Raw genomic sequence first — 14,815 nt, 5'->3', positions numbered from 1 at the left:
CCTCCTCATCTCCATTCTAAAGGATGCCCCTCTATTTTGAGGCTGTGTCACCACTGTGTGGTAATGTAGACATTCCCACCATAGGAAACATCCTCTCCACATCCACTCTACTAAGGTCACAGCACTCATTCTTCTGAATTCAAGTGAATACAGACCCAGAGCCATCAGTCGCTCTTCATATGACAAGCTATTCATTCCTGGAATCATTTTTGTGAACCTCCTTTGACCCCTCTCCAGTTTCAGCACATCCTTTCTGAGATAAGGGGCCCAAAACTGCTCACAATATATCAAGTAAAGCTTCAATAATGTTTTATAAAGTCTCAACATTATATCCTTGATTTTATATTCTAGTCCTCTTGAAATTAATAAAAACATTGCATTTGCCTTCCTCACCACAGAATTGACCTGCAAATGAACCTTTAGGGAATCCTACTCAAGGACTCCCAAGTCCCTTTGCACCTCAGTTTTTTTGTTTTTCCTTCCATTTAGAAAATAGTCAACCCTTTATTTCCTTCTGTCAAAGCGTATCACCATATACTTCCCAACACTGTATTCCATCTGCCATTTCTTTCCCCGTTCTCCTAATTTGTCTAAGTCTTTCTGTAGCCTCTCTACTTCCTCAAAACCACCTGCCCCTCCACCAATCTTCATATCATTTGCAAAGTTTACAACAAAGTCCTCAATTCCATCATCAAAATCATTGACATATGACGTAAAAAGAATCCATCCCAACAGAGACCCTTGTGGAACACAAGTCACTGGCAGCCAGCCGGAAAAGGCTCCATTTATTTCCACTTTTTGTCTCCTGCCGTTGGCCACTCCTTTATCCACGCTGGAATCTTTTCAGTAATACTATGAGTTTATAGCTCGCTAAACAGCCTCATGTGTGGCACCTTGTCAAAGACATTCTGAAAATCCAAATACACAAAATCAACCGATTCTCCTTTGTCTATCCTGCTTGTTGTTTCTTCAAAGAATTCCCAAAGATTTGTCAGGCAAGATTTTCCCTTGAGGAAACCATCTTGAATAAGGCCTGTTTTATCATGTACGCCCAAGTACTCTGAGACCTCATCCTTACTAATCGACTCCAACATCTTCCCAAGCACTAAGATCAGATTAACTGTCCCATAATCTATTTTCTTCTGCCTCTCTCCCTTCTTGACGAGTGGAGTTGCAATTTGCAATTCTCCAGTCTTCCAGAACCATTCCAGATTCTTTTTTTTTAATTTTTTTATTAGTTTTTCAAAACATTTTACAAATTAAAAACCCCAAATCCGAATGAGGAACATTAAAACAGTGCAAAATTAAGCATACAATAACAATATGCTACAAAGGAAGAGAATTTAACAAAAAAAAGCACCTAAATTAAAGACAAGTAAACTTAGTGTCCTCCCCAAGCCCCACAACACAAGAAAAAACAGCAACTCCAGACCAACCACAACACAATATAGAGAGTATAAGTCAGGACAGCCAAACTCCCAGACTGTGAATACACTCAGCAACAGAGGGTAATAATGCCTTCTACCAGAAAAAAAAGGAGCTGAAAGCAAGGGACCGAAAAGAAAAAAAAAACCCTAGTCAAGAGGAAGGTTATGAAAGTACTCGATAAAAGTTCCCCAGACCTTATGGAACTTTAGATCCGAATTGAGAACTGAATAATGAATTTTTTCGAGGTCCAAACAGGCCATGATGTCGTTAAGCCATTGAGCATGAGTGGGCAGGGCAACATCTCTCCATCTGAGGAGGACTATTCCAGATTCTAATGATTCTTGAAAGAAATGGCTCCACAATCTCTTCAGCTACCTCTTCAGAACCCTGGTGTGTACATCATCTGGCCCAGGTGACTTATCTACCTTCTGACCTTTCAGTTTTCCAAGAACATTCTATCTTGTTATGGTAACTTCACACAGTTACCTGACACCTGGAACTTCCACTCTACTGCTAGTGTCTTCCACAGTGAATACTGATGCAAAATACTTATTCAGTTAGTCCGCCATTCCATTGTTCCCCCACATTTCCAACTCTCCAGCATCATTTTCCAGTGGTCCGATATCTGCTCTCACCTCTCTTTTACACTTTATGTATCTCAGGAAATTTTTGGTATCCTCTGTAATATTATTGGGCCAAGACCCTTCATTGGGACTGGGAAAAAAAAGACAAGAATTCAGAGTAAGAAGGTGGGGGGGGGGGGGGGAGGTGTGGTTGGAGGATGTACAAGGTGATAGGTGAAACCAGCAAAGGAAGAGGGTGAAACAAAGAGCTGGAAAGTTGATTGGTGAAAGAGATAAAGGGCTGGAGGAGGGGGAATCTGATAGGAGAGTGTACAAGACCATGGAATAAAGGGAAGGGGGAGGAGCACCAGATGGAGGTGATGGACAGGTAAGGAAAAAAGAAATATGAGTAGTGAGATAGTGTTCATGGGTTTAATGACCATTCAGAAATCAGATGGCAGAGGGGAGGAAGCTGTTCCTAAACTACTGAGTTTGTGCCCTCAGGCTTCTGTACCTCCTTTCCACACTAACAGTATGAAAAGGGCATGTCCTGGGTGGTGGGCACTGCCATTTTTAGACACTGAAGATACTATGGAGGCTAATGCTCATGTTGGAGTTGACTAATTTTGCAACTCTTTAACAACTAATTTTACACTTTACTTTTTTCTTGGTTTAATTAACGAGGTAAGACCAGAAGACATAGAAGAAAAATTCGGCTATTTGACTCAAGTCTATTCCACCATTAAATCATGGCTGATTTTCTTTGACATGATTCTGTCTGTTTCTCCTTAAGCCCCTTATCAATTACGAACTAGCATCCTCTGCTTTAAATGCACCAAGTGACTTGGTCTCCATAGCCATCTGTGGCAATGAATTCTACAGATTCACAGCCCTTTGGATGAAGGAATTCTTCCTTATCCCAGTTTTAAAGGGGTGTTCCTTTATCCTGAGGCTGTGCCCTGGATCCGTGGCTCTCCCACTACAGGAAACATCCTCTGCATGTCCACTCTATCCATCCCTTTCAGAATTCAGTAGATTTCAGTAATATCTTCCTTAATCCTTCTGAACTCCAGCGAGTACAGGCCAAGGGATATCAGATGATCCTCATATGTTAAGCCTGTCATTCATGGGATCATTCTCGTGAACCATTCTTGGCGGAAGTAACAGAGTAGTGGTTGATTTTTATAGCTTTTAACAATCCAGCACACACGCATGCACACACACACACACACACACACACAGTCGGCCACATGCACTCTCCTGAGTCAGAATATTTACTGTCACACATTATATGGATATTGATGGGTCTCTGTCCTGGGGCTTCCAACCCACTACCACACAGACTGCAACAGTTAATGAAAGGGTCTCAACACTACTATCTCAGCAGTACTTAGAGATGGGCAAAGTGAAAGGAAATTTATTACTTCCTATAATAAATAGATACTGAGAGACCGATATCCTATATACTAAAATAAAAGCAATTTAAAATTGAAACTGCTCCTATTGGCATTCCTGACTTTACTCCAGTGAACTTTGGGAAATGGCGACTTCTTTTGGTACATTCTACAAATGTTGCAAATCGAAGACTTTGTCGGAGTTTTGGGCAGTTTATTTTTTTATTTCTGACTGTGGAGATTTAACAGGCTGAACATTTTTGCTGTGCGGAAATATGAAAGGAACCACGAGGCAGTGGATTGTAGTGAGACCACACACGCCCCTGCCAAAGGTTTACTCATTGTGGCTGAGCACCAGTGCAGTGCCTTTTCCAGCAGCTGTCCTCGTCTGGGATGGCACTGAGCACAATTTGTAAGAAAGAGAGAAAAAAAATCAGAATTGCTTCTCAGTTAACGTTTGTTGCTGGAATGGTGGAAAAACCAACCGGCTGGGTTCTGGAACCCTGGGAGGCAGTTGCGGATTTAGGCTGAGAGTGGGGTTAGATGGGGAGAGTTAAGCCAGAAGGGAACATGATGCCCATTGATGTTAGCTGGCAAGATGTTTGAAAACCTCTTTCCCTGCAGACAGCATGGACAGAGACAGAGGAGGGAGGGGGGAGAGGAGAGAGGGGGAGGGAAGGAAGGGGAGAGAGGGGAAGCAGGAGAGAGAGAGAGAGAGAGAGAGAGAGAGAGAAGCTGCAATATTTTCCTCTCCCTCTTTTTCTCTTCTTTTTCTTCTAACCTCTTTGCTTCTGCTCACATACTGCAGTAATTACAGTGTTTGAGAAGACTATTATAACAACTCTTACTAGGGTAAGAGATGTGAAAGTGTCACGGGCAGAAATAAGTGTTGTTGCTATTACTAAGGAGGAGTTGGCTAGGAAGCTGAAAAGTCATTTGAATGCACTTCCTGTACCGGATAAAGTGGCCACTAAGTGTATATTCGTGGTCTTCCGTTGCTGTAGCCCATCAACGTTTTCGGAGATGCTCTTTGCATACCACTTGTTGTAACACGTGATTATTTGAGTTACTGTTGCCTTGTCAGCTTGAACCAGTCTGGCCATTCTCCTCTAACCTCTCATTAACAAGGCGTTTTTACCCACAGAACTGTTGCTCACTGGGTGTTTGTTGAACTACTCTCTGTAAACTCTAGAGACTGTTGTGCATGCAAATCCCAGGAGATCAGCAATATCTGAGATACTCAAACCACCCCATCTGGCACCAACAATCATTCTAAATGATCTAAGTCAAAGTCACTTAGATCACACTCCTTCCCCATTCTGGTATGTGATCTGAACAAAAAAATGAACCTTTTGATCATGTCTGTGTGCTTTTATGCATTGAGATGCTGCCACAGGATTGGCTGATTAGATACTGTACTGACATACAGGTGTACCTAATAAAGTGGCTGCTGAGTGCGTATGCTAACATTTTTGCCAATTGGTGTAAAGTGATACAAGTGATAAAAGATCAATAAAAAAGGCTGATATTCCTTGTCCTGTGTTGGTAAGAAAGATTTTTTGGCTGGTTCTCCGTTCGAACAATGGGTGTAAACAGTTCTCGTCAATGTGGAAAGGTTAAAGTTATTAATATCACACGACTACATTTTAATTCAAGAGAAATCTGTTGCCTAAAGTGAAGGTCACTGATCTGAGTGGGAGAAAGAAGCATTCTTCATATCAGCAACCCACATAGCTGGCTGGAATGGAGCTAGAATGTAAAAGGAGAGATGATACTTAATCTGCTTACTGGAGGAGACAGCTGTAGTATTAATGGTTAAAAGCTGCTATTAGGCTGTGTCTTTTAAAGTGGCATTTATGTAGGTTTTAACCTAATCAGCTTTATGCTTTTTTCCTCTCTCTCTCTCCCCCAGGTCCTGGGTTATGGGTGCCTTTGCTCTTCTCTGTTTGCTCGGCTTGGCTTGGGGATTTGGTTTGCTCTTCATCAACGAAGAGTCCATCGTCATGGCCTATCTCTTCACAATCTTCAACACTTTCCAGGGGATGTTTATTTTTATATTTCACTGTGCTCTGCAGAAAAAGGTAAGAGACTGTCCAGTCCTGGGACAGGGTTTTTCTAGTAAAAACGCAAAAACTCAGCAGGTTGGGCGGCATCTGGAGAGAGAAACAGTTAATGTCACGAGTCTATAAATATTTCTGCTTTGTCAGGGTTCACACAGTGACCTAAATAGAGAGAGGAGAGTATGTGCTGTTAAAAGTACATACATGGATACACACACACACACACACATGCACGCACGCAGATGCAGAGACGCATACACACTCATGAACATGTGCACAAACACAAGTGCAGATACATGCACACATACACAAGCGCACACACTCACCGTGCATGTGTGCATGCACACACACAGCAGACACGTACATGGACGCACACATACACAAATACATACAATCTCTTACCACATTATTTAAAGTTCAAAGTAAATTTATTATCAAAGTATATATATGCCACCATAAACAGCTCTGAGATTCATTTTCTTGTGGACATTCACAGTAGAACAAAGAAATACAATAAAATCAATGAAAAACTACGCAGAAAGACTGACAACAAAAAGATAAATTGTACAAATGAACAAAACAATACTGAGGACAAGTTTGTTACACTTGTATACCGAAAAAGAATCACAAGCATTTCCGTGAAAATATCAACAGACTCCTATGTCCCATGTCCTCTGAGAACCAGGGAGATGAATCCCATTTCTCATCTTACCAGATATACCGTTTGTCGGACTCTCACAGTCCAACGAAATATTGATTACTAGGTTAGTTAGTCATTGTAAATTGTCCTGTGATTAGGTTAGGGTTAAATCGGTGGTTTGCCAGGCGGCGCTGCTCGAAGGGCTGAAAGGCTTGTTTCGCACTGTATCACTAAAAAAACATATAAATTGTTATTTCCTTTGTAGTTTAACTTTCTTATTCCTGTTTGCATTTTAATAAAAATTAGCAGTGCTTTATATCTGTATAGAAACTTGGTTTTACTGATGGGTATCCCATTACTTGAATAGGGGCTATTTTATTGGTTAATTTAAGCAATGGAATTTGTATGGAATTTAATGTTATCAGCAAACTGGTACAAGAAAACCAAACCATGTTGAATTGGTCTCTTTGTCCCTGTCTTCCCCACCTCCCCCCGGGCAAGGTTTTTGTCTTTTGCTTTTTTTCTCCTGCCTTTTATTTTTGTAACGCTTAATAAGCAACCAAAAGCAAAATGTACCTGGGATGAAATATATCAGGATCCATTGATCCCTCTCCATCCTCTCTGCAAACTAGTATTAACTTATTTCAACAGTCCTGATGAAGCATCTTGTCCAAAATGTCAACTTTTTTTCATAGATGCTGCCTGACCTGCTGAGTTCCTCCATCATTTTCTGTGTGCTGCTCAAGATTTCCAGTATTTGTAGAATTTCTTGTGTTTGTTAATTCGTTTTGGGTTATTCCCAGTTCTGATGAAGTATTGTTCATCTGAGACTTTAACTCTATTTCTCCCTTCACAGACACTGTCTGACCTCAAAATTTGTTATCAAAGTACATACATGTCACCATATACTACCCTGAGATTCATTTTCTTGTGGGCATTCACAGTAAATGCAAAGGAACAAAAAAACTAGCAGAATATTAATAGTAAATAAGTAAGCAATAAATATCAAGAACATGAGATGAAGAGTCCTTGAAAGTGAGCCCATAGGTTATGGAAATAGTTCAATGATGAGGCAAGTGAAGTTGAGTGAAATTATCTTCTCTGCTTCATGAGTCAGATGGTTGAGGAGCAATAATAGTTCCTGAACCTAGTGAGTGTTTACAGCATTTTAATTTTTTTTTTTATTTCTAGCGGCTAGGCTATTTTTTTGGATCCATTAATAGATGTTATTAGAACATTACTGAGGCGGCACAGTAGCGTAGTGGTTAGCACTGTGATTTACAGTACAGCTGACACAGGTTCAATTCCCACCACTGTCTGTGACAAAACTGTAAGTACTCCCTGGGTTTCATCCGGGTGCTCTGGTTTCCTCCCACAGTCCAAAGATGTACCGGTTGGTAGGTTAATTGGTCACTGTAATTGTCCCGTGGTTAGGCTAGGGTTAAATTGGAGGATTTCTGGGCGGTGTGGTTCAAAGGGCAGAAAGGGCCTATTCCTCACTGTATCACAATAAATAAAATTAATTGTGTGAAATATTGACAGTCCTGCAGTAGTACTTCCCCTCTGCCATCTGATTCCTAAATGGACATTAAACTCGTGAATACTACCTCACTTTTATATATATATATATATTGATTTACCTATTATTGTTAGTTTATTATTTTTTCTTTCTCTTCTATATAATGTATTGCATTGTACTGTTGCTGCTAAGTTAACAAATTTCACGACACAGGTCAGTAATAGTAGACCTGATTCTGGCCGAATGTCTGGGGAACCCTTTAGCCCATTAAAAAATAAACAGTTGTGGACACTCAGTGGGTCAGAGTGGTGCCTATCTGTTCAAGGGTGGTCATGGTGGCAAGTTCGATAGATGCATTCAAGAGGCTGTTTGATAGGCAATTAACAGAGGGAGTACAGCCATTGTAATGCCAGAAGGAAAATCACACGGTGGCCACTTTATTAGGTACACCTACTTGTTAATGCAAACATTTAATCAGCCAATCACATGGCAGGAACTTAATGCATAAAAGCATGCAGACATGGTCAAGAGGTTCAGTTGTTGTTCAGACCAAATATCAGAATGGGGAAGAAATGTAATTTAAATTGTCTTAGGCATGATCGTTGGTGCAAGAGAGGGTGGATTGATTATCCCAAAAACTGCAGAGCTCCTAGAATTTTCACTCTAGAGTTTACAGAGAATGATATGAGAAAACAAAAATAAATATCCAGTGAGTGCCAGTTCTGGGGGCAAAAATGCCTTGTTAATGAGAGGGGTCAGAGGAGAATGGTCAGACTGGTTCAAGCTGACAGGAAGGTGACAGTAACTCAAATAATTGCACATTACAACAGTCGTGTGCAGAAGAGCATCTTTGAACACACAAGGCTGTCGAACCTTGAAGTCGGTGGGCTACAACAGCAGAAGTCTACACTGGGTTCTACTCCTGTACCTAATAGAGTGGTCACTGAGTGTAGCTGCAGTAACAAAGTCCAGTACAGATAGACAACTAATGTGCAAGGGCCTTAATGAGGGAGATTGGGAGATCAAGAGTTCATCTTTCAACACATGAGAGTTCCTTATAATTAGAGGAAACAGGCCAAACTCAGGCAAATGGGGACAACTTGATTTGATACCCTGGTCAGAATGGCCCAGTTGAACCGACAGGCCTGTTAACTGTTTAGGAAGAAACCTTCAATGATTTTGTGATCCACCAGGGAATAAGGCCAAACACAGTGATTTCTCATTGGGAAAGAATGTTGCCAAATCCTCAATGTATTTATGTCAAACTTTTATCATCTTAAAACTATAATTCTGTTTGATCTAATTAATGAGGCCTGTTTAAAACTGCATTTACAACCAGTCTGTTGACTTTTATTAACAATAATGAAATGTCTGCCAAGTTCTCCAGCAACGCTCTGGGTAAATGGTCCCTCTTAAAATCAGAGATGTGATCACAGACGATTTGAAGCCAGCATCAGCCTGGAGACTTAAGATCTTTAGATGCATACAAGCCTAGTGCAGGCAAATTGAACCAGCTTGGATAGCATGCGCTAGTTGGGCTGAATGTCCTGCTTCGAAAGTTCAAAGTTTAAATTAACTTTATTATCAAAGCACATATATATCACCATATACGACCCTAAGATTAATTTTCATATGGGCATATCAATAACTCTATAGAATAATAACCATAAGAGAGTCAATGAAAGACCACCCAACTAGGGTGTTCAACTAGTGTGAAAGACAACAAACTATGTAAATACAAAAAGAAATAATAAATAAATAAGCAATAAATATTGAGAATATGAGATGAGGAGTCCTTGAAAGTGAGTCCATTGGTTTGTCTCAATGATGAGGCAAGTGAAGTTATCCCCTTTGGTTCAAGAGCCTGATGGTTGATGGGTAGTAAATGTTGTATGCTTTGAGAAACAATAAAATTGTGAAGATTACTAACAGATGTCTGTTTATGACTTAAAAGTTTAATTATATCTTGGAAAGAAAGTAGGAATTTATTTATTTATTTAGAGATACAGCACGGAATAGGCCTTTCCAACCCTTCCAAGTCATGCTGCCAGCAACCCATGGATTTAAAATCCACAAGATTATTTTAAAATGTTTATTTTTCTGTCTGCTAAGCTGTAAGGAGCGGTTGGGCGAACTAGGACGGTTATCTCTAGAGCATCAAAGGCATAAGGGGAGATTTGAAAGATGTTTATTAGATTTATGAGAAGCATTAATAGAGAGTCGGAATGCTTTTCTCAGCGTAGGAGTGCCAGATAGAGGAGGTTTTGCATTTTTGGTGAGAGGGGATTAAGTTAAAAGAAGCTGTACAAGGAAGTTTGCCAGTTTTGTTTTGATGGGTTCCATTGGGTTTCATTGTTTTGTGGCTGCCTGTGGGGAGACGAATCTCAAGGTCGTATATAGTATACATACTTTGATTATAAATGTATTTTGAGCTTTGAAGTTTTTTTTTCACACAGTGGTAGGTACCTGAAACGAGTTGCCAGGGGTGCTGGAGGGAGCAGATATGATAGAGCTGTTTAAGAAGCTGCCAGATAGCTTATAGTCTGATAGAATACATGGAGAATGGAAGGATATGGATGATGAAAAAAAGTTTAATAAATTAGTAAAGTTAGTTAATTAGAAAGTTAATTTAACTGTTCAATATATCAACTTCCACTTTAAATACACCTAATGAATTACATAGACTCACCACCCTCCAGTTAAGAAGGTCTATGGTGTGCTAGCCTTTGTTAACCAGGGATTGAGTTCAAGAGCTGCGCAAGGTAATGTTGCAAATAATAAATGCAGGTGATTCTGCAGATATTGGAAATCCAGAGCAACCTGCACAAAATGCTGGAGGAGCTCAGCAGGTCAGGCAGTGTCCATGGAGAGGAATAAACAGTTGATGTTTCAGGTTATGCAGCTCAGAAAAATAAAGGGCTATGGGTAATCCTAGGTAATTTCTCAGTTAAAGACATGTTTGGCACAGCTTAGTGGGCCAAAGAGCCTGTATTGTGCTGTAAATTTTCTGTGTTTCTATGTTTCTAAGACCCTTCATCAGGACTGCAATACAAACTGTGATGTTTTAGCTTCATCTGTGGATACTACAGTTCATTACACAGTTGACGTTTCAGGACATGACCCTTCCTGAGTCCAGCTGAAGGGTCTCAGCCCAAAACATCGACTGTTTATTCCTCTAAACAGGAGATCCTGCTGATGCTGGAAGTCCAAAGTAACACACACAAAAGGATGGACGAACTCAGCAGGACAGACGAGTGTATGGAGGAAAATAAACAGTCGGCATTTCGCAGAGACCCTTCATCAGAACCTCTCCATAGATGTTACCTTATCTGCTGAGTTGCTCCAGCATTGTGCTAATCGTTACTGATCAGCTGAAGGGTTTGTTCCTTTGCAGTACTGTTCTACGTTCTGAGTTCTATGTTACATATCAGCCATGCTTTTCAGTATCCCATAAACACTCGCCGCTTTTCTTGTCTGCAGGTCCGCAAGGAATACCTGAAGTGTTTCCGTTATGCTAACTGCTGCGGCAGGCTCACCACCGAGAGCTCGCACAGCTCAGCAAAGCCCTCCACCAACAGGACCAGTGCCCGCTACTCCTCCGGCAGCCAGGTACCCGAAGGGGCGACTTACGAGTCTCAGTCTTAGCGGATCAGGGGTCAGAAAGAGTGGGGTTTAACCAGGACGCCCAAAGTGATTAGAAGGGAAGGAGGAAATGGTTTTGACTCAGTTTGTTACAATAGGATGAAGCATACTGAAGCGGCGGTGGAGTGTTTTCATGAGGGAACTGGAGGTGTTCTTTGGACATTAAAATGGAACTGATCGAGTAGCTTGCTCTCATAACAGGGTGCAAATTCTCTTCTGCCTAACTTGAAGGTGCCTTTTCCAAGATGCTTCTGATTTTACTGCTCCTATTATGTGAAAATAGTTGGACAATGGGATCGACAAGGGGAGAACTGCCCCAGTACCGTGTTCCTAGAAACAAGCATGTACTTCTTCTCCCAGCTTTCCTGCAGTAACTTGATGTTTTTGCCAGTCTCTGTCACTGAACTGCATGTGCATTATGGAAACTGACCGGCTCTCCCTAACAATGCTGATACTGCTCAGTCTGCCTCATTACCTGGCCAGAATGGTCCTCAGTGTGATAGGTCAAGCCATTTCCAATCTCTGTATCCGTCTGATTGTCTTTTAAACGTTGTTGTTCAACCTACCTCAACCATAACACATAGGAACAGAATTAGGCCACTCAGCTGATTGTGTCTGCTCTGCCATTTCGTCATGGCTGATCAATTATCCCTCTCAACCTATTCTCCTGATTTAACCACTAATCTTTGATCTCCTGACTAATTAAGAACCTATCAACCTCCACTTTAAATATACACAATGAGTTAGCCTTCATAGCTGTCTGCGACAGATTCACCACTCTCTAGGGGAAAAAGTTCTCCCTCATCTCTGTTCTGAAGGCATGTCATTGTATTTGGAGGCTGTGCCCTCTGGTCCTGGACTCCCTCACTACAGGAAACATTCTCTCCACATCCACTTCTATCTAGACCTTTCAATATTCAATAGGTTTGAATGAGATCCTTCCTCATTCTTCTACATTCCAGTGAATTAAGACCCAAAGCTATGAAATGTTCTTTATGTTAACCCCTTCATTCTCATGAACCTCCTCTGAACCCTCTCCAACACCAAGACATCCTTTCTTAAATAACGGACCCAAAACTGCCCGCGATACTCCAAGTATGTATACTTATTCACCCGCCCCCCTCACTTCTTTTTGGAAAAGTGTCATATCAAGCTACCAGAAATGTGTTGGACAATATCATCCAGTAATGCAGCAACACCTCAGTAAATATTATTAAATTCAAGATTATTTAATGTCTTTTCTAGTAATCAAGTGTCAAGGAAAACAACTTAATTGTCACTCCACATCCAATACAGCCTATTAAAAACATATTAAGATAAAGAACACAATAAAAAACAAGTAATATTATTACGTAAACACGAGGAAATCTGCAGATGCTGTAAATTCAAGCAACACACACAAAATGCTGGTGGAACGCAGCAGGTCAGGCAGTATCTATAGGGAGAAGCGCTGTTGACGTTTCGGGCCGAGACCCTTCATCAGGACTAACTGAAAGAAAAGTTAGTAAGACATTTGAAAGTAGGAGGGGAAGGGGAAAATGCAAAATGATAGGAGAAGACCGGAGAGGGTGGGCTGAAGCTGAGAGCTGGAAAGGTGATTGGCAAAAGGGATACAGAGCTAGAGAAGGGAAAGGATCATGGGATGGGAGGCCTAGGGAGAAAGAAAGGGGGAGGGGGGAGCACCAGAGGGAGATGGAGAACAGGCAGGGTGATGGGCAGAAAGAGAGAAAAATAAAGGAGGAGGGGGAAAAAGCTAAATATATCAGGGCTGGGGTAAGAAGGGAAGGAGGGGCATTAATGGAAGTTAGAGAAATCAATGTTCATGCCATCAGGTTGGAGGCTAACCAGACAGAATATAAGGTGTTGTTCCTCCAACCTGAGTGTGGCTTCATCTTGACAGGCCGTGGATAGATATATCAGAATGGGAATGGGACGTGGAATTAAAATGTGTGGCCACTGGAAGATCCTGCTTTCTCTGGTGGACAGAGCGTAGGTGTTCAGCAAAACGGTCTCCCAGTCTGCGTCAGGTCTCACAGGTGAAGTGTCGCCACACCTGGAAGGACTGTCTGGGGCCCTGAATGGTGGTGAGGGAGGAAGTGTAAGGGCAGGTGTAGCACTTGTTCCGTTTACAAGGATAAGTGCCAGGAGGGAGATCGGTGGGAAGGGATGGAGAGGACAAATGGACAAGGGAGTCGCTAGGGAGCGATCCCGGTGGAAAGCAGAAAGGGGGTGGGGGGGAGGGAAAGATGTGCTTGGTAGTGGAATCCCTTTGGAGGTGGCGGAAGTTATGAAGAATTATACGTTGGACAAATTACATAAGATATATATGTAAGATAATTACGTAAGAGAGCTTTTATACTGCTCACAGATTGATTGTATATACATAAAGTGACGCTTAAAATACAAGCTGAGATTGCAAAGTTCTGAGCCACTATCTTACAACTCCAAGATGTACATGAGCCAAGTTGGTGATGTTCCACACCATTCATTATAAATTATAGAGCAGTGATGTCAAAAATGCATGTTTACACCTCGTTCATTTACCCTTGTATTTAGTGGTGGCACTAACACCGGATATTTTAATTTTACATTGTTACTTTCGAAGAAATCTTACACTTCATTACCAAAGTCAGTGGCTCCATAGATTCTGAGCCAAATTGTTATGTCTCGAACTTGCTGTCTGTTGCTCAGAGCCATTCTTGGATTCTTTTGGTTGGAGCTTGTCCATTTCTCAGCCTTCTTTTGGTTGCTGCTAAACTGTGGAACACAATAGCTAAAACTATAAGGGATGCAGACTCAGTTGATTCTTTTAAACACCAGCACAAAGTCTATTTATTTAACCTGGCTTTTAAATAATATATTTTTTTATATTCCTACTTTATACCACTGTAAAACACATTAAATTACATCATTTGTATGAAAAGTGCTCTATAAAAAAAGTTACTATTGTATTTTTCTTCTTTTATGTTCCCAACTGACAAAATTTTGTAAAATCAGCCCTTCCCTCCTCCCCCCCTCACCCTTTGCTCAGTTCCCTCTAGCCATTCTTGACCTTTTGGCCTTTTTAGAACAGAGATGAGGAGGAGTTTCTTTAGCCCGAGCGCAGTGAATCTGTAGAATTTATTGCCACAGACAGCAGTGGAGGCGAAGTAATTGGTTATATTTAAAGTGGAGGTTGATAGGTTCTTGATTGGTATGGGTGTCAAAGGTTATGGGGAAAATGGGATTGAGCAGGAAACTAAATCAGCCATGATGGAACAGGTTCGATGGCCCAATTCTGCTCCTACGTCTTATTATCTTATCATTTAACGATACAGCACTGAATAGGCCCACCCGACCCTTTTGAGCAGCACCACCCCAGCAGCCCCCGAAAGCCCTAATGATGGGACAATTTGCAATGACCAAGTAAGCAACCCCATACATCTCCGTGCTGCGGGAGAAAACCAGATACCCACAGAAATCCCACGCATTCCACGGGGAGGACGCACGGACTCCTTACAGACGGTGTCGGAATTCAACTCTGAAATGTGACGCTCTGAGCTATGGGCACACCTGCATAGTTTGTTCAG

At 41.4% G+C, this 14,815-nt stretch overlaps 1 protein-coding gene across 14 annotated transcripts in view; it reads left to right on the top strand.

Moving 5' to 3' along the window:
* adgrl2a (adhesion G protein-coupled receptor L2a) overlaps positions 1-14,815 on the top strand; it is an 840,245-nt gene that overhangs the window by 810,763 nt on the left and 14,667 nt on the right. For all 14 annotated transcript variants that reach the window (XM_059983762.1, XM_059983755.1, XM_059983763.1 and 11 more), the window contains 2 exons: positions 5,298-5,466; positions 11,085-11,213. In XM_059983762.1, the coding sequence (XP_059839745.1) occupies positions 5,298-5,466; positions 11,085-11,213 (298 nt within the window). The remainder of the gene's footprint in view (positions 1-5,297; positions 5,467-11,084; positions 11,214-14,815) is intronic.

The sequence above is a fragment of the Hypanus sabinus genome, chromosome 11 (genome assembly GCF_030144855.1).
Source record: "Hypanus sabinus isolate sHypSab1 chromosome 11, sHypSab1.hap1, whole genome shotgun sequence".
In the NCBI taxonomy this organism is placed as follows: domain Eukaryota; kingdom Metazoa; phylum Chordata; class Chondrichthyes; order Myliobatiformes; family Dasyatidae; genus Hypanus; species Hypanus sabinus.
The sequence above is the reverse complement of the archived record's forward strand: the minus strand, read 5'-3'. Positions and strand labels throughout refer to the sequence as shown.